Source organism: Grampus griseus (assembly GCF_964374135.1).
Source record: "Grampus griseus genome assembly, chromosome: 1".
NCBI classification, from domain to species: Eukaryota; Metazoa; Chordata; class Mammalia; order Artiodactyla; family Delphinidae; genus Grampus; species Grampus griseus.
This window is the reverse complement of record NC_139017.1, coordinates 84,489,888-84,516,801: the sequence shown is the minus strand read 5'-3', so window position 1 is coordinate 84,516,801 and position 26,914 is coordinate 84,489,888. Positions and strand designations below refer to the sequence as shown.

Here is a 26,914-nt window from a genome sequence, read left to right as displayed (position 1 = left end):
TAAGGAGCCACCAAAGTATTTTCTCAGAGGAATCACCAACTCAGATTCACCCTGTGGAAAGGGCTCCCTGGCTGCTGTGTATATTATATATTGGGGAAAGCAGGGGAGTGGCTTGGAGACAATTAGGAGGCTAATATACTGAAGGACTAAGGTAGTGACTGTAGGGATGGACAAATAGAAATATATTTAGGGGAATTCCCTGGTGGTCCAGTGGTTAAGACTCCGCACTTCCCATGCAGGGGGCACAGGTTCGATCCCTGGTCCCCCGGGGAACTAGAATCCGCATGCAGCGCGGCCAAAAACTAAAAAAAAAAAGTTTTTTAAAGAAATATATTTAAAAATATATAATCAACAATATTTAGTGATTGATTAGCTTGATGAGGAAGAAACGGAAGCCAAAGGTGCTCAACCCCAAGAATTCTAACTTGAGTAGCTGAGCTGGTGCCCCCTGAGATGATGAGCGGGGAGAGGACATATTTGTGGGGGAAATAATGAATTCAGTTGGAGGAATGTTGAGTTGAAGTGCCTGTGAGATGTCTAGGAGATGTTCGGGAGACAACTGGGACAGTTTTTAGTCAAAGAAAATAAAGACACACACATTTATCCATCTGGTTTATTTGCCAAGGGCTAAAATTTTGGATCTAACTGGCACCCCTTCAGTTAAATTGCCACTAAAGAAGGTCAAGGAGACAACTTCAGAATTTGGGTTGGGAGAGGGGTAAGCATGGAGAGGCTGGGATGGTGGTGGGAGGTTCTGAGGAGGTGGATGGAGGATGAGGAAGTCTACTCCTCCATCCACTGAGCCCCTCAGGAGTAGCTGCCTGGCCCTCCCAGGGGGATGACGAAGACCGAGATGTCATCCCCGGAACCCAGCTTGTTGTTGGGGAGACGCCAACCACGGTCCCGGGGGGTACCCCGGGCCCCCAGGACCAGAGCTTGGGCCAGAGCTGTGTACCTGTCAGAAGCACATGTGCACATTCATGTACCAACATGTACGTGGGAAGATGGATACACAGGCCCTCATGTGGGTTCCCAAGCATTTCTTCCCTGTGTCCCTTCCTTCCCCATCGTCATCCCCTTGCCGCCATACAGCCCCTACCTGCTGGGGTCATTGGGCTCATAGGCTGACAGCACCCTGTCCACAGTGGCAGCTACCTCACAGTCACTGGTGACATCCCACAGCCCATCTGTTCCCAGGACTAGCACGTCATCTGGGCAGTGCTCATACTGCGTCAGGTCATACACTCGTACCTGGTGGGGAGAGAGGGTGCAGAGGGAGCTTGAGGATAAAGCGACCTTGGGAGAAAGCTAGCCTGAGACCCCCAGAGCAGGGAAGGCTAAGGAGGCTCCCATGTGGCTCACCTCAGGGAAAGAGGAGAGGAAGGGCTTGATGGGCAGGGTAGAACTGCAGACCCTGAGGTTGTGGTCTCCCAAGCCCCGGGTCACCCCAATGGTGGCCATCATTCGAGCCTAAAGGAAATGAGGAGGGGACACTACTATAGCCTTCTCCCAGTCTCTCTGGGACCGTGGACCCTTTCCACCCCTACCCTCGGGTAGAACCTCCACCTCCCTAGACAAGTTGTGGTGGGTCCTCCTGCCCTCTCCCACCTCTACCATGGAGTTTACCTTTTTGCCCTCCCCACAGACCAGAGGAAACCTGAGATCCTCCAGCTCGATCTTTTTGTAGGCCCTGGGGAGGGGGGAGTAGAGGAGGCATCACCCAGGCATCAAAGTCCCTCTCCCCTAGGAGCCACACCCCTTACACAAACCCCTTAGAAGGGCGGCATTCCCCCAGCTCCCAGCCTGGCCCAGCCTCCAGCTTCCACCTTGCTGTTGGCGAGGGACTGGTTGTGTTGCCATGGAAACGGGCCCCAGCTCTGAGGGAAGTGTTACCAGCCAGTCATGTTCTGGTCCCGGTACAGCATCCTCTGCCCCAGCTCCTTAGGCTGAACTCTGCGGGGGAACTCAAGGTGGGTGAATTCACCACCCAGCAGCTCTGGTTTCAGGAAGCCCTGGGGTTGGGAGCGGCCAGACAGAGCAGAGGGCCGGGGGCATTAGGTTTACAGTACACCCTGGGGTAGAGGTGATGTTAATTATAGCAGACCCTTAAATGGAGTTTACTGTGTACCATGCACTGTTCTAATATTAACATATATTAGCTCATTTAATCCTCACAACAACTTTTAAGGCAGGAACTCTTGATTTATGGAGAAGTTCAGGGAACTTTTGAAGATCACACAAAGTACTCAAACCAGGATTCAATCCCAGGCAGCCCAGCTCCAGAGCCATTGCTTTAAAGCACTAAGCTATCCTGCCCCTTAGGGGCCTTTGCTGTTTCCTTCCCCCACTCTGACTGCACTTCCTTCCTCAGTTGGGGCCACAGTGGAAGGCACTGGAGCAGCCCACGCTCTTTCCTGCCACATCCTCCACACCAGCTCAGCCCTACACTCCATAGTCTGTGGAGTGGCCTTCACAGTAAGCTCCCAGTAAGGAGCGGTCTGTCTGTGTGGTGAGGGTCGGCGAGTCCTTGGGACACAGGGTACAGAGAGGCACAAGATTAGTAAGATGGGAGTAGGGAGTTTAGTTCCTACTTACAAGCATCTGGAGACGCTGGCGCTCAGTCTCCGGGGTGAACTCCCGGGACATTGGAATGATTTCTCCATTCCGGACAATGATGGCTCTGCCCAGAGAAACAAAAGGTTTGGGCTTGGCTCTCTGCAACCCCCTCACATAAAGAGTTCCAAAAAGACAAGGCCCTCCCTTAGAGGCCCTCACCCAGACCCCCAGTTTTCCTCCCCTCATAGCTATTTCAGGCCCTTCCTTATGTCTGTGATCCCTCCTGACCCGTTCCAATCTCTGAACGTTAACACCCACCACGTCACTCTCTTCTATTCCCCCATCCCAGAAGCTTGACCCCTCCCCCGCACAGCCTTTATCAAAGCTCCCACCCCATACCTGCTGTCACCTGCATTGGCTACGTACACCTTGCCTAGCAAGTAGACCACAACCAGTGCACAGCAGCCCCCCTCCACTTGGTGGCCATGCCGCTCCCGGGCCATCTGCTCATCCTGCCATATGAGGAAGGGTCAAAGGGGGTGGATGAAGAAGAGGCTCCAGACACACAGCCACCCGCCCACATCTGCAGAAACAAACTGGCCCAGGCAAGCCACACTGGTGGACAGTAGGGAAGACATCGGTATAACACCCACTTCTCCCTCCCTCTGAACCAAGTTCTGCTCAGGTTCTCAAAGCTGTTATGGGTTCTCAGGGTCACCTCCTCAGGCCACCTGACTCCCATACAGAGTTGACCAAAGTGTCTGCCTGGCAGGCCCTTGGCCCAGGCCACCCACTTACCATGAACTGGAAGGCATTCTCAATGGCACCCACTACCAGGCTCTCATGAGTCACTTCCTTCTGCGAAGACCAGCAGGACTGAGGACCAACCAAGTGAGAGGAATCAGAGGAACCTGGAGCCCCTGGGGTGGACGGGAGGCAGAGGGGAGGTGGCGAGGGGTCCTGGAGTATCTCTACCAGGTCCTTTAGCTGCTCCCGAATGTGGCGATGCAGGAGCCTAGAGGCCATTTCGGCAGCTCTGCCTCCTGCATGCCCATCAAACAGGCCCCAGTAGTAGAAGCAGAGTCCCTGGTGGAGGAAAAGTTTGAGGTGAGTGTGTGTGTGTGTGTGTGTGTGCATGTGTGTGTTTGTGTTATGCAGGGAGAAGAGCAAGACTCTGGGCATCCATATAAACATGAGAGAGGAGGTTAGATTTTGGTATTTAAGGCAAATTAGATTTATTCACTCATTCACCAAAGGCATACTATGTGTCTGAAAGCAAAGCATCAAAAAAGTCAAACTCGGGCTTCCCTGGTGGCGCAGTGGTTGAGAGTCCGCCTGCCGATGCAAGGGACACGGGTTCGTGCCCCGGTCCGGGAGGATCCCACATGCCGCGGAGCGGCTGGGCCTGTGAGCCATGGCCGCTGAGCCTGCACGTCCGGAGCCTGTGCTCCGCAACGGGAGAGGCCACAGCAGTGAGAGGCCCGCGTACCGCAAAAAAAAATAAAAAATAAAAAATAAAATAAGAAAGTCAAACTCAGAGGATAAAAGATGCAAAAATAAGCAATGGTAGTTATTAAATCATCAATGAATACATGAGCATATCTCCATTTTAAGTGGAAAACTAAATATTCACACTGACATGGTAGAATCTACCTGATCAATGCCAGATAAAATTCTGTGCCATTAAAGTAGAAAGCTAGTGAGTTAGGGGGTAGGTCTATCACATGGCTCAGATTAAAACCGAATGCCTAGAATCCCTGGGGATAGGTGTCTCCTGTGGAGGTTAGGAAAGGGGGTGGGGAGCTTACCTGGCCTCGGCTAGGCTCCCTAGGTGCCCCTGAAACACTCCTCCGACCTTCCACATACACCACTTCACAGCAAGCCTGGTCCTCATTGTGCCGGCTCTTGCCAGAGTTGATGACCCTGTCAGGCCAAAGTGACCACATCAGGTTGGACACCAGACAAGGTCCTGGAATAACTCCCACCTGAGACACACATACCCTCTCTGGCCTGCTGGCCAAGCTGAGAAAGGTCACAGCCACCTGGGAACCAGGCCAGAGGGAGGAGGAGAAGGGAGGCAGGGCAAGGCACAAGGAGTACTGCCTAGGTGTTGGGCTCCACCACCTCCTAGAAAGGCCACAGGAGCACTCTCCCACCTCAGGTCTCCCATCCCTTCCCTAATGGTATCACTGGGGGAGGACCTGGATGGAGGGAAGGAGGTTTTAATTCCTGGCTTGCCGAGACCCTGCATCCACTCTGACCCCCAAAAAACTCTTCTAGCTTCTTGTCCACAACACCCCACCCCACCCCACCCCACCCTCATGAGCACACCCACCTTTATCCTAAAATCATCCAGTGAAAGTTTCTGCTGCTTTTTTTTTTTTTTCTTTTTTGGCTTCTTGTGGGGTCTTAGTTCCGCCCCCCCCACGAGGTGTCAAACCCGCGCTCCCTGCATTGGAAGCATGGAGTCTTAACCATCGGACCGCCAGTGAAGTCCCAGTTTCTGCTGTTTGGCAATGAGTAAGTGCTCCGGCACAGATCAGGAAAGAGGAATTGAAATAGGGTAGGAGTGGAAGCCTCCCTGGACTGCGCAGGAGCCACATAACCCCAAACTCTTCCCAAATAGGAAGTTAAAGGAGCCGGTAGTGGGGCCGCGGGTCCACCAGCCACGACCCTCAGCCCCTCAGCGCCCCCATCTCCCTCAGTTCTCTGCTCTCCCAGCAGATGCATTAAAAATCCACCGGCCCTGTAGGAATCCCCTAGTGGTCCAGTGGTTAGGACTCCTCGGTCTCACTGCCGGGTCCCCGGGTCAGGGAACTAAGATCCTGCACTGCCAACAAACAACCAAACAAGCAAAAAAAAAAAAAAAAATTCACGCAGCCTTGGAGCGAGCCGGCTGCTGCCGCCACTCCCACCGCTCTGGCCCGGAGGTCCACTTCCTTGCCTGGCCAGGGCAAGTCCACCCGCCAAGAGGTGTTCAAAGGGGGCCCTCCCGCTTCCCCGGGTGGCCCCCTCCCCCGCCCCTGGGGAAGCCGGCGGCCGCCTGGTGTCGCGGGCTATTTCTGGGTGTGGAGGGGGAGGGGAATGGTAAGAGGGACAGGGAACTGGGGCGCTGGGGTCGGGAAGCCCAAGGAGTTTTTCCAGCCGCCATCTCCTATATTAAAAGGGACCCCCGCTCCTTGAAATTTCTCTTCCCTTAGCCATTAAACTACCGGGCCGCGACTGACAACTGGCCAACTCATCGTTCACGGGCCCTCCACTCTCCGGGCTCTGGGAGAGAACAAGGTCCTGAAGCGGCGCGAGTGAGGATAGTCAACGAGCTAGAAAGTCCTGAGAAAAGCTGCACCCGACTTGAGAAAGGGCTGGGAGTGGGTGCGGCCCGAAACCCAGAGGACGGCAAAGGTCCTGGGAAAAAGGAGCTCCTGGCACCGAGAGCGGCGAGGGGGGATGCGTCCCAGCGCCCGGGATGCCAAGGTGGGGATGAGGTTGGGAATGGGAGTCCCATCCTGGTTAGGGTGCCCCCGGGGGCGCTCACTCGGCGTAGCCCGTGCTCCAAGGCAGGCGACGGCCAGTGTCCGGGGGGCTTTGCACAGCCCGGCCAGCGTGGTCATCGGCGCGTCGCAGGCCCCCAGGGCTCAGCTGCAGAAAGGTCGGTCGGCAGAAGCTTGCTCGAGACTCTACTGTCCTCGCGGGCGCCGCACTGCCGCTCCCAGCCCTAGCCGGAGGGCTTCTGGGAGCTTGTGGAGGGGCGGCGGGTGGCGCCGAGGTCGAGTTGGGCAGGTCTGGCGACTTGGGGCGCGGAGGCGGGGCGCCCCCAGAGCTCACCAGGTGCGCCACGGCCGAACGCACCCGGTTTAGCATGCTGCCTCCCTTCCCCGCCCTCGGCCGTGGCCCCGCCCCAGGACAGGCCCCGCCCCCTAGGGCTCTCGAGGGGCGGTGCTCGCTCCGGTCAGTTCGGCCCCACCATTGGCTCGCGGCCCGCAGGGCCGGTCCCCGGGAAAACTACCTGCGGCTCTGGGCTACCCCGGGAACAGCCCCGCCGGCTCGCGGCCTCTCCCCCGCCCCGTTCCGACTTCTCCCGCCTCTGTTTTTTGGGGGGAAGAAGGGTCTGCTGTTGTAGGAAGGGGACAGAAATCTTATTTCAGCCTTGCTCTATATTAATCAGATAGAACTTCCCTATTGTGACGGGAGGGTGGTGTCTCCCACCCTCGCCCTGGGTTCGTTGTGCCTAGCCTGCCCAGAGGGTGATGGAGCTGATGATCTCCGTTAGCGACCGCTGGGTGTGAAGCTCCGGTTGTGGTGACACCTCTGGCTGGGGCTGCCGGAGCGAGAGTGAGGGCCAGCGAGCCGGTGCTGGGAGTGGTGTGGAAGTGGTAACAAGGCAGGCTGGAGCCAATCATCCTGAATTAGGGAGCTGGGTAAGTTCCCGGATTCCCGAGGGCGCTGTTCCCCGTGAAGACCACCGCTAGATCCGGCAGAACAGTTACCACTCCGACTCCACTTTTTTTTTTTCAGGACCCAATTTCCGCCCATATTTGGACCTCCCCTGACCACAGCAGAACTGTTAGTAAGGATAACAATAACTACATTTATTGAGGACTTACTAATAATAGGCTCTCTACAAAGCACTTTCTATACTTTAGGCCCTTTACACCGCACACCAACCCTGCAAGGTAGGTTTTATTATGTTCGTTTTATGGATGATGCAGGACTGGACACTCCTGTCATTTTACATGACTTGTTCCAGGAGGTCAACAGCCAGTGGGAAATTCATGACCATGTCCGTTCCCCAGCCACCCACACCGGTTCTTAAAAACCAAGCTGATTTATCTAGATCAGAGAGGAAGGGTTAAGAGGTAGGTGAATAGAAGAGGGGGGTGTCTCTCCTCTCCCACCCTCCTCTTCTTAAGGCAAAGGCGGAGAACAGTCCAGGTGAACAACTTCTGTGGCTGCCACCTGGGGGAGACAGAGGCCAGGCTAAGTCCCTGCCTGAGAGGGGAGGGTGGTACTGACCTAATGCTGGAACTATGTTCCTAAGCCTGGGAATTGATTGTTAGGCCTCCAGAGACACCTCCTACCCCACACATGGTTCAAATGGGGACAAGGCCCTTATGGTCCTAATGCAAGTCAGGGTAGTCCTCAGGGACTGGCACCCAGTTCATGGTGGGGATTCCACCTCTGGACTCTGTCAGCTGGGTGCTTCCTGACCATGACCCTCTCTGTTCCTGGCTAGACTGTACCCCCAGAAGGAGTGTCTTTTCTGGTAGCTTCCAAATAAAAATCTCACAATGGTCATTCAGGTTTGTAGACTTCTATAATTATGCCTGCACTTTGGGCAGAGAGAAGGAAAAAGAAGAAAAGAAAAGAAAACCAGAAAAAGTCAGACCCAAAGGCACATAGAGTGGCAAGCCAGACAGGGAGATAAAGAACACGCTGCTGCTATGGGTATTTCCCTCCTGTTTGAGAAAAACTGGAACCAGCTCACAGATAAACGGCATAAACAGTGGCAGCAAGCCATAGACAGAAGAAAAAATATAACATCCTGGCTATTTTTATTATTCAGTGTTTCTGGGACAGTTTGCTTACCACTTCTCCGTGTCATCCAGCTCCATAATCCCTGCTCTTCACAACACCCATCATGGTGTGACTGCAAGTGGGCCACAGAGCCAGGGCCCAGAGACCCCCTAGTTCCAGCAACAGATGGTCAGCAGGGATGTCAACAGCTCCCTTGGGCTCTAGAACAGCCCTCCGACCGTACCCAAATCCTAAGACTCTCCTCTCCCTGAACCTCTCACCTCCTATTCCTGGCATCATCATACCTCCTGCATCCTCAGACTGCCCCAGAACCTGGTGAGAAGGTCACCACCTCTACTCATCCCTGAGGCAGCACAGAGTGAGAGGCAAAAGGGAGATGGAGTGGGAAGAAGCAGCCTTGTAGGTTATTCTTTGCTGAGAACTGCTCAGAGAGGCTGGTCCTGCCAGGAGTGTGCGAGGCCTCAGCTAGGGGTAGGAAATGGGTATGCTCAAGAGAAATCCCTTTAGGGACTTCCCTGGTGGCGCAGTGGGTAAGACTCCACTCTCCCAATGCAGGGGGCCCGGGTTTGATCCCTGGTGGGGGAACTAGATCCCGCATGCATGCCGCAACTAAGAGTCCTTATACTGCAAATAAAAAAGATCCCGCGTGCCACAACTAAGACCGGGCACAACCAAAATAAATACATAAATATATTAATTAGTTAATTTTAAAAAGACAGAGAGAGAAGTCCCTTTATCCTGGGCCACATGCAGTGGCTCAGAGCCAGGAACTGGGCTTCTTCCCTTTGCCTCTCCCCTCCCCATTACTCCAATCCCAAAGCCCTCTTAAACTAAGAGGAGTGTCCTTCAATCAAGAGACAAATTCACAGACCACCGCTTCCTCTCTCATTTGTCTAATACTTTCATATCCAGAATCTCACCCTGTAAAAAATTACACACTATACAATTGCAATTACATTGCAATTTTTATGCTGAAGAAACTGGGTCTCAGAGTTTCGTTCCCAAGTTGGGGTTCATACCCATCATCCACAGGCCTACCACAGCCCTCCTGCCTTCCAGGCCCCTACCCACATGCCTCCCCTGGTCCTTCCTGCCCCAGAGGACACCGCTCCTGGGGTAGAGATCATTTGCTATTTCCTCCTGGATTTTAACATTTTAACACTGAAGGGCTACCATAGCAATCTAAAAGAGCATTGTCAAATAGGATTTTGTGCAATGTGGGAATATTCTATATCTTTTCTGCCCAGTACAGTAGTCCCTAGCTGCATGTGGTGATTGAGCACTTGAAATGTTGTGTGTGTAAATGAGAAACTTAAGATGTTATTTACCGTATCGGACAGTGCAGTTCGGGAATCTTCAAGGCTCAAAACCCGTGAGGGTCTGGGCTATCACTCCTCACACTCAGCAACCCACCCCAAGCCCCAAGACCTCCATAGTCTTGAGGGACCTCTCTGAATTACCTGCCTATACCAGGGACCACATCGCGGGGTCTGGCTGTCCTCTCTTCACCCGGTCTTGCCTCGAGCGCCAGGGGTCGCTGTGCCCGCGGGGCCGGCGGAGAGCTGTGCGCGGTGCCCGGCGCTGTCCGGGAGGCGGCGGCGGCTACGCCCGCGCGGGGCTGGGGAAGCGGAGGCGGCCCCGGGCTAGGAGGAGGAGGAGGCGGCGGCGACAGCCGCGAGCTCCCAGGCCTGCGGGCGGCAGCCTCGGAGGGACCCCGGCTGAGCTCTACAGAGCTGGCCGAGCGGGCCCGGAACTCCCCGGTGCCCAGGGCGGGCCCTGCATGACCGTGATGCCAGTTTGGTCAGAGCCCCTGCGCCTCGGGGACGCAGCAACTTGGTGAGGGGGACAGGACTCCGGACTAGACAGCACCGGAGCTGACCGCTCCCGCCTGCAGTCCGCCTTTCGGAGTCTCGATCCCGGGTCCAGAGGCGAGGAGAACCTCAGGCTGGCGGGTGGAACCCGTGGGTACCGCCGTGGGGCAGGTAGGTCCCAGGCGTGGGAGCTCAGAATTGGGAGGACTGAGTGGGCGCGGGGCAGGGGCGGGAGAAGGCAGGGAAAGGTTAAAGGATCTTGTGGTTCACATTCTCAACCCCATGCTGGTATACAGGGGTTTGGGGAAAACAGCCTGGGAAACTGAGGCAGGAGTGTGGAAGCCTGAGAACAAACCCCAGAAGCTTCTTTCTCAAGCTCTCTTTGAGGGAAGGAATAGAATGCCAGAGAAGGCACCCGAAATGCCCACTCCCGGATCTTTTGGGTCTTGGGGTTCATAGGAGAGATGGGAAAGTTGGGTTGGAGGTGTGGCAGCTCAGAGTGAAATGGGTTGGGGGACTGCCGGAGAAAAGGCACAGCTGCCTTTGTAATGATCAAAACAAAGGTTCCTGAAGGGGGCAGGGAGAGGAGATACCTACTCAGAAAAGAGGTACTTCTAGAAGCTCTCTGCCCGTGGAGCACATCCATCCCAGGGGTTTTGGCATCACTTCCTCCATCTGCCCCCGCAGTCTTTCCTGGGCTCTCACTCTGGGGAGCTAGGACACATGGCTCTTGGTCCTTCTTGAGCCCCACCATCCTACCTGCCTCAGTTCCACCTCCTTCTGGAGGTTGAGGGAGGGGAGGTCTTGGGGGAAATGGAGATGCTTTGAGGCTGAGGCCGCTGAGGCTCAGAGACCTGGAGGACTCCCGTTCTAGCCCTCTAGAGTGGGAATGGGGGTGAGGGCAGCAGAGTTGAGCCAGCTCCTGGCCAGTCCAGGAAGCAGGTGTGATGGGGCTAGGAGGAGGAAGAGGCAGAGAGGATTCAGGACCTCAGGGGTTATTATTCTCAGGCGCCTCTTCCCAGCAGTGGCTGTCAGATTCTGCTCAGGAGCTCTTCCCCGGCCTTCAGCCCCTTCCCAAGACCAGAGAGATGACAGGGTTGGTTCTTAGACACCTCCTACCATCAACCCTGCTTCACTCCTGGCACAGAGAAGCTCCCTCCGGAGCTACATGTTCCCAGAGTCTGCAAGGACCTCTGCGAATTCCCAGGGCAGAGGAGGGACTCTGCCCCCTGTCCTGGCACCTTGGGGAACAACCTCAGAATTAGGCACTACTTCAGTGCCCAGTCCACCCACTTGCCCTCACCCAGGCCCTCCTCCACCCCCTGCATGGCCACGGGCTCCCTCTGTCCCTTGCAAACCACAAGAATCTCTCCTATTTGTCTAGGAAGAGTGAGTCTGAGGCCAGTGGATGAACTGACAGAAGATAAAAGATTCCAAAAAAGGTGAGTGAGGAGACATTTGAAGAGGGGGAGTTGGGGGAGTGGTGCGTAGACAGAGATCAAGCACCCTATCCAAGGGAGCAGCCGGGTCCTGGCATTTGGTTTGGCCTCTAGTGTTCCCAGCACTAAGCTGGCACCTGAGGGAGCCCAGTGATCCCCAAGGGGTAGCAGTGCAGCAGAGGGGGTGGTTCATGCCCCTTCTGTGCTTGGGTGGCTCCCAGCTGCTCTGTGCCTCTGCTTTACTGGGGTTCCCTCCATTTCTAGTCCACTCTCTGGGATAGATTTGGGAGATTCGAACCATCAAGGATGAAGGAGGAGAAGGAAAGGGGAAGAGAGCAGAAGCAAGGTGGTCCAGTGAGAACAGGGCAGGTTTCTGCGCTCAGGGTCTTCTACCCACATGCTGCCTGGCCTTGGGCAAGTCACTTGACTTCTATTAGCCTCCACTTCATTTCTTCCTTTTTATATTTAAATTTTGTTTAAGCTGAATTGCTAGTACCTTCCCGTGGTTCAAATCCCAAAAGATTAAAGAGCAATAGGGAGAGAGATTTCCCTGGCAGTCCAGTGGTTAAGACTTTGCCTTCTAATGCAGGGGGTGCGGGTTCGATCCCTGCTTGGGGAGCTAAGATCCCACATGCCTCGCGGCCAAACAGCCAAAACATAAAATAGAAGCAATATTGTAACAAATTCAATAAAGACTTTAAAAATGGTCCACATCAAATATTACTCAGCCATGAAAAGAAACAAAATTGAGTTATTTGCAGTGAGGTGGATGGACCTAGAGACTGTCATACAGGGTGAAGTAAGTCAGAGAGAGAAAAACAAATACCATATGCTAATACATATATATGGAATCTAAAAAAAAAAAAAAAAAAAAAAGGTTCTGAAGAACCTAGGGGCAGGACAAGAATAAAGACGTAGAGAATGGACTTGAAGACACGGGGAGGGGGAAGGATAAGCTGGGACGAAGTGAGAGAGTGGCATGGACATATATACACTACCAAATGTAAAATAGCTAGTGGGAAGCAGCTGCATAGCACAGGGAGATCAGCTCGGTGCTTTGTGTCCCCCTAGAGGGATGGGTTAGGGAGGGTGGGAGGGAGACACAAGAGGGAGGGGTTATGGGGATATATGTATACCTATAGCTGATTCACTTTGTTATACAGCAGCAACTAACACAACATTGTAAGGCAGGTATACTCCAATAAAGATGTTAAAAAAAATGGTCCACATCAAAAAAAAATCTTAAAAAAAAAAAAAAAGCAGTAGGGAGAAAAATATCTCCATTCCACCTCTGTATCCCAGCCAACCAGTTTCCCTTCTTGGTGGCAAACAATGTTATTAGGGTCTTTTGGTACATTTTCCAGAGCTAGCTTAACCCATATTTGAGCAACATATATAATTCCTCCCTTTTACACATCGAATACACATCACCAGGCACTTTGCTTTTTTTCCCTAAATGACAGATTATCGTTGGAGATCATTGCATGCCTCAGTACCTAAAGCATTTCCTCATTCTGTTACAGCTGTCTGGATGGGCATTGCACAGATGGCCCACAGTGTATTTAGCCAGCCCTTTACTGATGGTTGTTTAGGTTGTGTCCAGGCTTTTTGAGTATCCGTTTGCTCATTTGTAAAATGGGTACAAATAATCCTACTTTGTAGGACAGTCGTGAAGGATTCAAGAGTATGTTTGCAGGGTCGAGTGCTCAAAACATGGCAGTCAGCATTATTGCTCCTTCCATGTCACAGCCCTCCATGGGACCATGCCCAGTCCATTCTTTAAGACCCCTCCTAAATGTCATCTCCTCCACAAAGCTTTCCATGTTTTTCCCAGCAGAACAGTCTCCCTTTCTGCTCCCTTTTCTGACTGTAGTACTCACCACTTTCTACAGTGAGTCTGTGCCAGGCTGAGAGCTGCCTGGGGACAAGTCGTGCACCCTGCCCGCCTCTGTGCCCCCCAGAGCACGTGGCACAGTGGTGCTGGCACTGGGCACTGGGAGGGCTCCTGCCTGGAGTCAAGCAGGGTGTGTGCTTCTCTCTGCAGGATGCGTGAGAGGGCCACACAGAACTGGAGCACGGGCGGCTGGCTGCTGGCACTTGGCGTGGTCTGGCTGTGGACCCACCTGGCCTCGGCTTCCTTGCAGCCTCCAACTCCAACAGGTCTAGGGGAGGTGGTGGGGCCCTGGGGCGGGCGGTTTTCCAGGATGCCTGGAAAGCTGGACACCACTGCACCCCGTTCCACAGCAGGCAGATCTCTGAGGCAGAGTAAAACCCACAGATGCGAGGGCAGACCCATTCTCACCTTCCCTTCCATGCCGGAAGGTGTTCTGCAGGGAGAGGAGCCCCCGGGTCAGGGCTTAAGTCTAGCCTCCTGGCCTAATTCTGTGGTTTTCCTTCTGGGATGGCTAAAGCCGGTGTAAGCGGATGATCCTCGCCACGCATTGTAAGCCCTCGGGGCCCTTGGCCTCACCCAGGGGAAGCCAGGAGATGGGGGATGGTGTGGACTCCATCTTTCTCCTGCCCAGGGGCCAGACTCTGCCAGGGTGATGAGTGTGGCCTAAATGGGGAGGAAGGAAGGATAGGAACACAGATGTGGCAGGAAGATGTCATCCGTTTCCTCCTCCCCTGCAACTGGAAATCTCTTACCTACCCCTGCCCTGAGCTGGGAGGAGGGGCTGGAGGACAACTAGGGTGGGTGGGAGGGGGGCAGGGGTGCTGGCCTGGGCCGGGCATCTGATGGTCTGCTGGCCCTTTCAGTCCCCGTGAAGCAGGGCACCTGCGAGGTGATTGCTGCTCACCGCTGCTGTAACCGGAACCGCATCGAGGAGCGCTCCCAGACTGTCAAATGCTCTTGCTTCTCTGGCCAGGTGGCCGGCACCACCCGGGCAAAGCCCTCCTGCGTGGACGGTGAGTGAGAGGCTGGGACCCGGCAGGGAGGGCTTGGTCAGAGAGATAAGAAGGGCTGTCCAGGCTTCGCCATCTGCTGGGGATACAATTTCATGCCCAGCTCAGGGCTTTCACTGTCGGAGTCTCAAATGATGGGGCCACCTCTGGGAGGAGGGGCACAGATGTGACCATCGCCATCCCATAGATGAGGAAAGCTCTGTCATTAGCACATGCCCTCCCTCCTGGCCACACCTACTGCCTGGCACATACGCGGATTCATTTCCTCACACGATCTTCTCAGGCCTCCCGTCAGCCTCATCACCTCACACCCACTCCTCCAGACGTTGACTTCTTCACCTGCGGCTCCTTCCCAGGCCTCTTACACATCCCCTCCTCTCATTCTCAAGCCGGCCTTTACCGTCCCCTCACATGGACACACGTGTATCGCTTGGCCATGAATTCCTTCGTATCCACCCCTTTCCCACGGCCCCACCCATGCTTATTTTCTTACTCTCACATGGCAGCGCCATAAATGTGCCCACTTGTGCTCACACGCACACACCTGCTTGTGCGCACTCCCTCAAATGGCCTGCACGCTTGCTCACGTACACCAAGGGGTATGTTGAAGACTGTGCCTCTCTGCTAATGATGTGGTGGCTCAACTCAAGGGTTGCCTTAGAGACAACTTCCCCTGCCTTCACCCCTCTCTGTCTTTGGTGAGATGTAGGGGTCAGTGGGGTTGAGGTTGGTATGGTTGTGTCCCAAGGCCTCAGCCTGAGTACTGCCCTTCCGGGCAGCCTGGAGTAGGAAAAAGACAACGGAAATGCAGGGCTCTAAGCCATGGTGTGTAGAAACATGCCCTTATTCTGCACGAACCACTCCCACGCCCACAACTGCGTGCTGTACTTGCAGAGAACTTAGAGCTGCCCTCACTGCTTCCTGCTCCCACAGCCTCCATCGTCCTGCAGAAGTGGTGGTGTCAGATGGAGCCCTGCCTGCTGGGCGAGGAGTGTAAAGTGCTCCCAGACCTGTCGGGATGGAGCTGCAGCACCGGACACAAAGTCAAAACCACCAAGGTATCCAGGGAGAGACACTTCATCGCAGCCCTACTCTTCCCCCTTCGCTGGGGATGGAAAAGGGGACACAGGAACCCTGGGGTCTAGGATGCCGGTTTCCCAGACTGAGATCTGTAAGCCATGTGGGCTCATCCCCGGACAGTCTCCCCTGGGTTTGTCTAGACTCTGGGGACTGAAATCCAAGGTGTCCTTCTGGGCATATTCCTGATGTTCCTGAGGCCTTAGTTTCCTTCTCTGCCAAGAATGAGTTTGCCTTCCAGAACATGTCAGGTCCACAGAACAAAGTAGAGAATTGAGGGAATTATCTAGGTAATTGAGAGGGGAATCTCTGCAATTGCCATTCTGCCCTCCCACCCCTGCTGCAGGCCCACCCCCACATTCCCACGATTCACTCCCTGTAGCTCACACCTGCCTTTCTCTGGTTGAACTGCTGTGCTGACACCAGCCGAGAGGATTATTATTTCCATGGTTTGCTGCCTGCCGCACGGAACAAGGGATAATCAAAATTTTATCGAACTCGTTAGCAGTTCCATGTGTGTCACGGTTAATCCATTGTATTGCTCTGTCATGGCCGTTTGTACAGATGGGTGACACTGTGGGGCAAGTCAGAACTCTGCCTCCTGCCTTCCCTCCCCACCATCACACCCAGCAAACAAGCAAGCAAAGAAAACAATACAGAAGGAAAGGCGGGCTCCGGACTTCTAAAGGGAACATTTTCATAGGGCACAGAACAGGAGCTACAGCAAGAAAAAGTGTGGCTGGGTCTAAAGGAGAGCTTCCTATCTGCAGGCAGGCAAGGGACACAGCCATTCTGAGTATATTTAAGACTAGAAGAGACCCACCCCAGAGCTTCTGACATTTGTCACTATTGTATGGGTCTGGATTTGTAGGCTGTAGATCACTGTGCTTGCAATTTGGTAGCTACTCTGAAGCAACCAGCGGTGACGCAAGGCTGATTTATGTTTGCATGGGCCACCCAGCCACACTTTCCCAGTCTGGACTGCTTTAGGGGAAAGTGACCTGCATATCCTGGGGAATCTCGGGCACACTGGCACGGGACAGGCATTCCCTTCTCTAACCTTCCCGCATCACTTGCTCTCTAGGTCACACGATAGCTCTTGGGGGTCATGACCTGACAGCTTGATTGAGCCACCCACTGGAGAACGGTGTCCAGTTATCAGCTGGAAAATGTGGAGATTCACTTCCCCGGACCCACACCCTGTGCAAAGTGCAGCAGTACTCTTTCCAGAGGTATTGCAGTTAAGCTTCTCAGCAGATACGTCCTCATATCTCCAGGCCAATCTCCAGCCACATACCTGTGGTGCTGGGTTCTCCCTGGGGGACACAGAAGAAGGTCAAGATAGAATCCCTACCCTTAAGGAACGTTCGGTCAAGTTGAAGAGCTGACAAAAGGCAATCAAGGTAACTTAGATTAAAGTGTGTGGTATCAGACTGGTTTCTGGCCCATATGCTGTGAGCATGTTGGGGACCGTTCACCCCACTTCAGCTGAGGAGACTCCCACAGCCCTTCAGCCACCCTCTGGCCACAGGGCACAAAGACATAGGTCATATTCACCACCCACTACTTCGGTAGGACCTCACATCATAGGTCATATTCACCACCCACTACTTCGGTGGGACCTCACAACGGTCTGAATCCCCGGCAAGCTGCTGACCTACTGAAGGAAAACACTCTCCCCTGATGCCAGACCAGCTGTGTCTCATTTGGATGGGGCTGAATTGACTTGGGGAAGGAAAGCAGAGATGAAGCCAAACGACTTTACAGAAAAGCTTCTGCAGAGGTCTTGCCTGCTTCGGACACACTGGGTATGGGCTGGACAGGACTGTAAGATCACCCCCACCCAAGCACCCCAGGTTTTTGTTTGTTTGCTTCTTTTAACAGATGAGGAAACTGAATCCCAGAGAAATGAGGTGACTTGCCGAAGGTGTCACAGCTTGGGCTCCCAAATCTCTAAGACGGCTGACCTTTCACTTAGCCTGGATGTTGGGATTCCAGCCTGGGCTTTCCATGCTGTTTTTAATCTCAAGAACAGGAACCTGCAAAGAACTGGCTGGACAGCTCAATGATTTTGAGCAAGAACTTTTACAAAGTTCACTCCTATCTGAAATAATCCAGAATACCTACCCACCAGGATGCAGGGCCACTGGGTCTCCACTCTGCCCTCAGCCCCAAAACTTCCAAACAGAACCCATGACAGCCCAGAGGTCACTCAGCCCAGTTACAGCTGGGCACTCTGAGCTGGAAGCCTTGTCCACTCTAACCCGTCTTTTCCAGAGTCCTTAGGCTGTGCCTCTCAGTGGCTCTGGCTCCAACAGAGGGTCTGGGTGGCGTCCAGGGCTAGTCAGAGTCCTCTTCCTTCAAAGGCCCTGCTAGGCAGCAGGGGAGCCCCTGCGCTGGATGGAGCCTCTGTCCAGGACTGAAGGTCAGCCAGTCAGGCTGCACCCTAGGTGGTCTGCGGATGACACACAGGCCTCAGGGACTCAGAGACGCGAATTACTTGGATGTCTCGTCAATAAGAGAATTACAGCCTCAGTGACTGCTGGCATCAGCTGGGGTCAGGTAGGATCAGCTGGGATCGCCAGGACTGCAGGGTGTGATGGGGCCTTGAGGGGAGGGGCGTCAGTAGAGACCAACTGGGACAATGCTGACTTCTGACCCTCAGAGAAGATAGATCAGATGACGGGTTGAGGCTGAGAGTCTCAGTCCCTCCCTGCTTCTCTCCCTCCCTCCCCATGCAGTAGAATCAAGACCGTTGACCCCACTCCAGGGTTTATCTTTTTTTTTTCTTTGAGATGTTCTTTTTCTTTTTTACATCTTTATTGGAGTATAATTGCTTTACAATGGTGTGTTAGTTTCTGCTTTATAACAAAGTGAATCAGTTATACATATACATTTATGTTCTTGTTTGCCTTTTTGTTGGTTTTGGAAATGGGGTGAACAATGATGCTGGCCTCCCACTAGGCTGTAGATGTCAGAACTCTGACAACTTCGAATCTCTGCATATAGTGGGGTCACAGGGTGAGGTAGTCAAGGAGTAGGTCAAAGGTTGTCATCACCTCCTTCAAGGCTGGGGAGTGGATTAAAGGATTGGCACTCTTCTGGAAAGGATAGTTAATATTTGCAGGCCACATACAGTCTCTGGCATATTCTTTGTTTTTGTTGTTGTTTATTTTGTTTCATGTTGTTTTAAAAAACGTTTTAAAATGTAAAAACCATTCTTAGCTCAAGGGCTGTACAAAACCAGGCCCCAGGCAATTTCTGGAAGGTTGCCAACCCCAATAAACCTTTGAAGGCAGGCCATCTCTGCAGCTTGGGTCTGCCTCCCGCCCTGCCTTTGGTGCAGTGGGAACCTGAGCGTGAGGGGTGGGTCGGGTTTTGTTTTTCTTCTAATGTTCCTTGAGAGACTGGTGAGTGAATTATTTAGGCTACAAATGAGACAGCTTTAGCAGAGTCGGACAATAAGAGCCTGCTCTCCTTGAAGCCAGGAGGCAGGCTTCTCTACTCCCTCCCCATCCCTCAAGACTGTGTCCAGGAGGGAGGGAGAGGGCTCCAGCCGCCTGTGCATCTGCTGCATCCATAGCCAGTGGGCCGTGAGCTGGGGGATGGTGCTGTACAAACTCCCCCCAAGCTGCCAACCACCGCCCGCCCCTGCCCCAGCCAGGCTCCTTGATCCTCGCTGACTTCCCTCATCCCTGCTTCAGAGAAGACCTCCTTCCTTTGGCACATGCTGGAATTTGCTCATTCATTTTTTTAACCCCTCAAAGCCTCCATTTCCTCCTGACCTAATCATATATGTATTTGGTGGGCTTTGAGGGGTATTCTTTATATGGCCAGGAGAGCCCCACACAAGAGGATCTGATGGAGAAGGGAAAGCTCACCTCCCAACAGAAGCTCCCTCAGGTCCTGCTTCCAACTAAGTCAACATTTGTACACATTTTGTAGCTGCTTCAATGGCAGTATAGGAATGCAAATTAATTTTCCTGGAGCATAGGGGTCCTGGATCATTTGTGTTCCTTTTCTCCCCTTAGTGAGATGGGCTCTCAGATTTCCTGAGGTTAGCTGGTAACCCTACCCACCCAGCTTCGGAAGGTTGCCAACTACAGAAGATCATGTGGCTACTTTCTGTGGCCTCCTGGCAGTTTCATTAAGGTCTGTGAGTGACATCCTAATTAATGGCTCCAGACAGTTGGCTAGAGTTGAAGCCGCAGCTTCCTAAAATCACAAGCTCAGAGCTAGAAGGGATTTAAGAGACCTTAGCCAATTCCCTCATTTGACAGATGAGAAAAGGAAGGCTCAGAGAGGTTAGGTAATTTGCTCAAAGTCACACAGCAAGCTGGTGGCATGTGCTGCCCAGTGATCCAGACAAGTGCTCTTTATGCTACTGCACATTGCCTCTTACTGTAGTATAGATGAGAGCCCTGAAAAGAAGCCAGAATTTCAGCAAGGATGAATGTGAAAGAGCCTCACTCTAAAATCACCCAACCCTGTGAGTTCCAAAGGACAGAATAAAGAAGAATGGGAAGCTTTTAGAGATATATACACAGAAAGAGGGGAGAAGGGACAAAAGGGGGGAATTGAGATCACTCAGAAGAACATCAAAACACCAAAGTACCACACAAAATAATTAGAATAAACCTTGATTTTTGTCCTTTTTGGAGGAGACAGAATGGAGCTTCTGTCAATCTTTGGGAGACCTGTGCAGCAGTGTTGATGGTTTCAGGATTCTTTGGAGCCTAATGCAGGGGGCTGCAAACCAAGGCCCATGGGCCAAATTTGGTCCACCACCTGTCTTTGTAAATAAAGTTGTATTGGAATGTAACCATGCTTATTCGTTTATTATTGTCTGTGACTACTTTCCTACTATGAGATAGCAGAGCTAAGTCATTGCAGAGAAACCGTACGGCCTACAAGGCTTAAAATATTTACTGTTGGACCCCTTGTAGAAAACTTTTGCCAACCCCTGCCCTGGCGTTTTTATCAAATCTTTCTCAATACACGCTGACAATTTGGAAAATGATGACTGTATGTTGAATTTCTAGGTTTTTTTTTTTTTTGAGTCTGTGCTTGTGTCCCCTTTAATCCCTTCCAGTGCCACTTGTGAGCTCTAACAACCAAAGAAACGAAGAAACAACGACTAAGACAGAGGCCAAGAAAAAGACTTGGAGCAAATGGAAGCTTCCCTGATATGTTGTCACACCCCAGATCAGCTCAGTTCACATTTCCCAAGGTCATGTAACTTCTTTTTTTTTTTTTTGCGGTACGCGGGCCTCTCACTGCTGTGGCCTCTCCCGTTGCAGAGCACAGGCTCCGGATGCGCAGGCTCAGCGGCCATGGCTCACGGGCCCAGCCGCTCCGCGGCATGTGGGATCCTCCCGGACCAAGGCACGAACCCACGTCCCCTGCATCGGCAGGCGGACTCTCAACCACTGTGCCACCAGGGAAGCCCAGGTCATGTAACTTCTACTTTTAAACCTCAGGGAAGTAACTGCAAGTGCACCCATGTGTAAAGATGTAATTGTGTACGCATGTACGCTGCTGGTGTTTCTGTGCATCTGTGGATTTGAGCAACTCCATGCTCAAAAGCAAGGCTGATATTCAAAATAGATAAAAACTAGCTCACCACAGAGACTGACTAATCAAGGCAAATGCCAACCTGTACGTCAGACCAGGGCACGCTGACTGCACAAAGCCCAGTGCGTTTCCACTCCACCTGCTGTGGCTGAGATGGGACTTCAGAGTAGGGGAGCAGCTAAGCTGGTTCTTGATTTCCTTGGTCTTGTGATGTGTCACTGAGGGTGGGTCTGGGTCCAGAAGCTACTGGACTCAGATGGCTCTAAACACTGTATTTGGAATAAACATATAGACTGGGCATAAGGAAGAACAGGCAACTGCCTTTCAAGCCTTACATAAGGGTACACACTCCCCTTTAGTCTGGCTTAGACGGATAGGATTCCAACCATTTTCAAAGGCTGGGTTGACTTCCATGCTGGGTGATTGGCAGTACACAATCGCTTCTACTAGTGAATGTCTACCTTGTGTCAAGCACATTAGGCTCTTTATATAGGTAACAGTATATTAAATGGGACTCTTCCCATCTCAAGATTTGGATAGAGGCCTCAAAGGTGAGGAAAAGAATAATAGGGATCAGCTATTATCAGCTACCACATTCTAAATCAAGATGCTAGACTAGAGACTTTCCTGGTGGTGCAGTGGTTAAGAATCCGCCTGCCAATGCAGGGGACACGGGTTCAAGCCCTGGTCTGGGAAGATCCCACATGCCGCGGGGCAGCTAAGCCCGTGCGCCACAACTACTGAGCCTGCGCTCTAGAGCCCGCGAACCACGACGACTGAGCCTGTGCACCACAACTACTGAAGCCCACGTGCCTAGAGCCCGTGCTGTGCAACAAGAGAAGCCACCGCAATGAGAAGCCCACGCACTGCAGCAAAGAGTAGCCCCTGCTCACCACAACTAGAGAAAGCCCGCACACAGAAACAAAGACCCAATGCAGCCAAAAATAAATAAATAAGATGCTAGACTATATCTCAGATTTGTAAAACGGATGGTCCATAGGCCTTTACTCCCCTCCAGACTGTATAACAGAGGGCTAAGAGCTGAGGCTGAAAGGCAGGTGGTATTGAAGGTCTGTCTGGAGTGAGTTGTCACTTCCTTCCTCCCCCAGCCAAGGGGAAGGTTTAGGTGTCGATTCTGTCTTTCACCCACTTAAGAGGGGAATTGCAGAAAAGAACTCCAAGAGCTATTGGAGTATGAGGGACAGAGGGACTCAGGACTGAAAATAATCTAGCAGTGATTGTGGCTGGCTTGTGGGCCTGGATAGTGAGTCTAAAAAACTGTCTTGGGTGTGAGCCGTACCTCCAGAGCTTAGCAGAGCATGGTTGTTTGTATGTTTTCCAAGGGCCAGATGTGGACTGCCCAAGAGGGCTGCCTGGAATGGAGAGGTACCCCACGTAGGGAAAGACTACCAGAAGCCATGAGGCTGAGAGGGAATCACAAGTGGCCAGAGAGAGGAGGTACCGGTAAGTGGGGGCAGCAGGGCATCTTCCAAAAACCCAGGAAAAAGTCCTAGATGACAACGTCCAAACCTGAGATTGAAAGAGATTTAGACTCATAGACATTAAATAATTTGCTCAGGATCAAGCAGCTAATAAATGGCAGGTGGTGGTTTTATACTGTGTTGACCTGGGTAAGCTGGAACCACATTTTCCAGAATCCTCTTCCCTGATGGTTTCTGATCACAGTTGGCCAAAAGATTAATTTGTGAATGATTTAGAAGAGGTAAGTGCAGTGGTAGTAATTACTTTCTGAAGGTTGTCCTGGTTAGAAGTGGCACCAGGTTCCAGGCTGTACCCATTCTCCCTCGTTCCACAACAAGCTTTCTTAGCAACCCCCAGGCCTTCTGACCAAGAGCAACCCCAGGCCAACCACCAGATGCAGAGGCAACAGGCTTCCATGTAAACTTCTCCACCAACTCTCTAGGATCCTGCTCTAACAACTGGGCATGCCTGACTTCAGAAGGGTTGATGAGTGACTATTCTTTGATCCTCCAACTTCTCCATTCAGACTCTAATTTCCCCAGTTATTCCAAAAATGTGTAAGCCTTGTTCCTAAAATAAATCCCTTGTTTCATAATATTTTTAGTGTCTCTCCTTCCCTGACTGAACCCTTTCTAATATCATTAGTATCAATATCAAATCAGTATCAGATACCATTATAGGTACTAGAAATTGTTCCAGAGGAAAGAGAACTTTTAAGGATAGGACTCTTGAAATTGATCTGTTTAAAGGCATTAATGACCCTGTTGCTAATGGTAAAAGTGACACTGGTAGACCGTGGCCTACGGCCTTGCAGTGCCAAGACAGATACATTAATTATCACCTGCAGACGACTGTAATCAAATACCTATAGGAGGCAAGGCTTTGGGTAACCAAGTATTTGCTGCCACTGAACAATTTAATGGAAATAAAGAGTATAACGGGGTTAGTTGGTTTCTTCTATGTGCACCCAAGAACTTTGAAAGAAAATTATGAGCTCAGGTTTTTAAATTCCCAGCTGAAGTAAGGAGTAAAGGAGTAGGATAGTTCTACGATTACCTGAAAAGAAACCCTACTTCCTATAGCTGCAGGGTTGAGATTTTTGAAACTCAAACTCAAAGTAGTCAGGTGGTAGTCTCTACTTTCATTTTAGTAGAATCATTGTTGTGTCCCCTGGTGGAGACATTCTTCCCTCGGGGACTAACACCCTTAAACCAGCCATGCCCAAAGTTTTAGGAACAGGAAATAACATTTGGCTAGTGAATCATTAGAGTTAGGAATGAGAAGAGCCACTCCCACTTACCCCATGCTGGTTCACCAGCACACGCAATGAGGGCTATGATGGTGGGCAATGTCAGGTGGAAACCTCTAGAATGGCCTACCGAAATGGTAAGCTCAAGGCAATTTCATTCCTGGAGGGATTGCAAAGATTAGTATCACCTTCAGAACTTGAAGGATGTAGTAGTGGTGATTCTTACCTCTTTCAACTTGCCTATTTGTTCTTTGCAGAAAACAGACAGATCTTGGACAATGACAGTGAGCTATCATAACCAGGCAGACTCCATTTTCAGCTTCTGTTCCAGACATGTTTTCTTTACTGGAGAAGACATCCCTTGGCACCTGGTAGGCAGCTGTTGATCTGGCAAATGTTTTTTCTTTATACCTGCCTAGGGGAACAAAATTTGCACCCTAAAATATCTCTTTGGCATGTGGATTATTTCCAGCTAAAAACAATCTATGCCCAAAAAACTCAGAAAGAATCTTTGACCTTACCCCTAACTGCCTGAACAATTTATATAGAGGGGCTGTCATAGGAACAGAGCTATCACTGAGATGTGTCTGCAAAGAACATGGGCTAGGTATGGTGGAGGAAACTCTTAGAGATCAGAGTCCACTCTGTGTCCCATATTCTCTGCATAGTGCAGCAAACTTTTGTTTACCAAACATTTGCTTTTCCATCTCCTTCCTCCCCTTTGAAGTTCCAAATCATTATCCCCAACACCCTCTTTTGTCTTTAGCTGAAGATGGTATTTAAGGTGAGGGTTTCAGCCATTTTGGTGAGTTACTCAGCTTTCCTGAGTCTCTCCCATGTATACATGTTATTAAACTTTTGTGTGATTTTCTCCTGTTAATCTGTGTCATGTCAATTTAATTCTTAGATGAGCCAGAAGAAGCCAGAAGGGTAGAGGAAAATTCCTTCCTCCCCAACACCTGTTAATAAAGATCACCCAAAGCAGTTTACTTTCAACTGGCAGGGCCAGCAATACACTTTTACTCTCCCTCCTCAAGGCTTTATCAACTGCATGGATGCTATCATGCTAGATGGATCTGGTGAGTAGAAGGTTGCTAGTACTCTAGACCCTGTGGCAAGACACACACATGCCAGATGGTGAGAAATAAATCCCACAGAAATTTAGGAGCTTGCCACCCTGGCAAATTTTCTAGGGACCCAGTGATCTGAGGCTATGTCAAAATACCCCTTCTACAGTGAAAGACAAGTTGCTGTCTCTGGCTTTTCCTACCACAAAAAAAGAGCTTAAATGCTTAGCAATCCTCTTGAAATTTGAAAATATCCTAAACTTCATTTGAACATGCTGCTCTCATTTATCAGAAAAGTCAAATGTCTACAAGTTTTGAGTAGGACCCAGAACAAGAGAAGGCTCTACAATAGGTATGGGCTGTCATGCAAACTTATCTGCCCCACGGGCCATGTGAACTCTCACAGTGTCTGCACTGTATGGAGCTTTTGGCAGCCTCTGAAGGTGAATCACAGAGCAAACCCTTAGGATTTTGGATCAAACTATGCCGTTCTCCTCAGTTAACTATTTTCCTTTTGACAGATAGCTTCCAATTTTATTGGGCTCTACTACATACTGGATGTTTGACTGTGAATCACCAAGTTACCGGGTGACCTGAGCTGCCCATCATAAACAGGGTGTTATTTGGCTATAAAGGCATAAAGATGGGTATTCACAGCAGTATTCTGTTATCAGGTGGAAGTGGACTTCATACGTGATTGGACTTGAGCAAGACCTAAAGGCAAAAGCAAGTTGCAGGAACAAGTGCCTCAGGTTCCCATGGCCCCTATTCCTGCAAAACTGCCTCATCTTTCTCACACCTCTGGCCTCATGAGAAGTTCTCTATGACCAGCTGACTGAGAAATGAAGAAAGTCTGACCTGCTTGACTGCTGGTTCTGCATGGTATGAGTTGGTTCTGCAGGACTTGAATTATTTCTACCAGAAGGTGGAAAGTTGCAGCACTGCTGCCCCACTCAGAGAGGACCCTAAAGTAGCGGTCCCCAACCTTTCTGGCACCAGGGACCGTTTCATGGAAAACAATTTTTCCACGGACGGTAGGGGATGGGGGATGGCTCAGGCCGTAATGCGAGCGATGGGGAGCGATGGGGAGCGACAGATGAAGCTTTGCTCGCCCACCGCTCACCTCCTGTTGTGTGGCCCCAGGGGTTGGGGACCCGTGCCCTAAAGAATAATGGTAAAGGAAAATCTTCCAGTGCGTAAACCTTTGAGCAGTACACATGGTTGCTCATTTTGCCTGGAAGGAGAGATGGCCAGAGGTATATACATACACTAAAAAAAAGCGTGTGAAAAAAAATAAATTAAAAAAAAAAGTGTGTGTGTGTGTGTGTGTGCGCGTGCTGTGGCTAAAAATTTGACTTGATGTTCAGGGTATCAGAGAGAATGTGTTTGGAAAATTGGTGATAAGAAAGTCTGCGGAAGAGGTATGTGGATGAACCACTCTAAACTGACACAAAGTGTGAAGATACTCATGTCCCACGTGAATGTTCACCAAAGGGCAACCTCATAAGAAGAGGATCTTAATAGTCAGGACACCAAGATGCCACATTCTTTAACCAACCATTTCCTCCAGTCATCCCTGTCTTGGCCCAATGGCCGGTGATCAAAGTGTACACAGTCTAAGATTTTAAAATTAGAAACTTTTCAATGTCTTAGTTTTTTTTGTTTTATGTTTTTTTCTGACTGAGCTGCATGACTTGCTGGATCTGTTTCCCAACCAGGGATTGAACCAGGGTCACAGCAGTGAAAGCACCAAGTCCTAACCACTGGACCACCAGGGCATTCCCTGTCATAGTTATTTTTATCCTGTTGTATTAAATAAATATTGATCGCCAAGTTTGTCTCAAAAAACAAAGTGTACCTGGTGGCAAGAATAGAAGTTATGCATGGCTCAGCAACATGAGCTTCCATTCATCAAATCCGATATGGTTACAGCCACTGCTGAGTGCCCAGCCCCCCATTATCAGAGACCAACACTGAACCGTAAGTGCGGCACCACTTCCCAGGGTGAACAGCCAGCCACAGGCCATCATGGAATGGGCAAAGCTTCTCCTCACTAGTAAATACTTACTCTGGACATGAATTTTCCTTCCCTGCTCACATGCTTCTGCCAAAACTACTATCTATGGACTTCTAGAATATCTTATTCATTCTCACAGTATTCCACCAAACATAGCTTCTCACCAAGGAACTCATTTAACAGCAAATGAAGTAATGTGCTCA

The 26,914-nt window shown here is 51.2% G+C and overlaps 2 protein-coding genes across 2 annotated transcripts; one reads left to right on the top strand and one right to left on the bottom strand.

Moving 5' to 3' along the window:
* Nucleotides 1–624: 624 nt before the first annotated feature.
* Nucleotides 625–6,417, bottom strand: PPM1J (protein phosphatase, Mg2+/Mn2+ dependent 1J; the record flags this gene model as incomplete). The annotated part of the gene is made up of 10 exons (XM_082678820.1): nucleotides 625–955; nucleotides 1,100–1,251; nucleotides 1,363–1,470; nucleotides 1,627–1,690; nucleotides 1,894–2,012; nucleotides 2,596–2,680; nucleotides 2,956–3,068; nucleotides 3,355–3,642; nucleotides 4,365–4,479; nucleotides 6,092–6,417. The coding sequence occupies 10 exons, from the start codon at nucleotides 6,415–6,417 to the stop codon at nucleotides 808–810; spliced, it is 1,518 nt and encodes a 505-aa protein (XP_082534946.1). The 3' UTR covers nucleotides 625–807.
* Nucleotides 6,418–13,386: 6,969 nt separating this feature from the next.
* Nucleotides 13,387–16,661, top strand: TAFA3 (TAFA chemokine like family member 3; the record flags this gene model as incomplete). The annotated part of the gene is made up of 4 exons (XM_082653110.1): nucleotides 13,387–13,501; nucleotides 14,099–14,248; nucleotides 15,179–15,303; nucleotides 16,407–16,661. The coding sequence occupies 4 exons, from the start codon at nucleotides 13,387–13,389 to the stop codon at nucleotides 16,416–16,418; spliced, it is 402 nt and encodes a 133-aa protein (XP_082509236.1). The 3' UTR covers nucleotides 16,419–16,661.
* Between the last annotated feature and the right edge of the window lie 10,253 nt (nucleotides 16,662–26,914).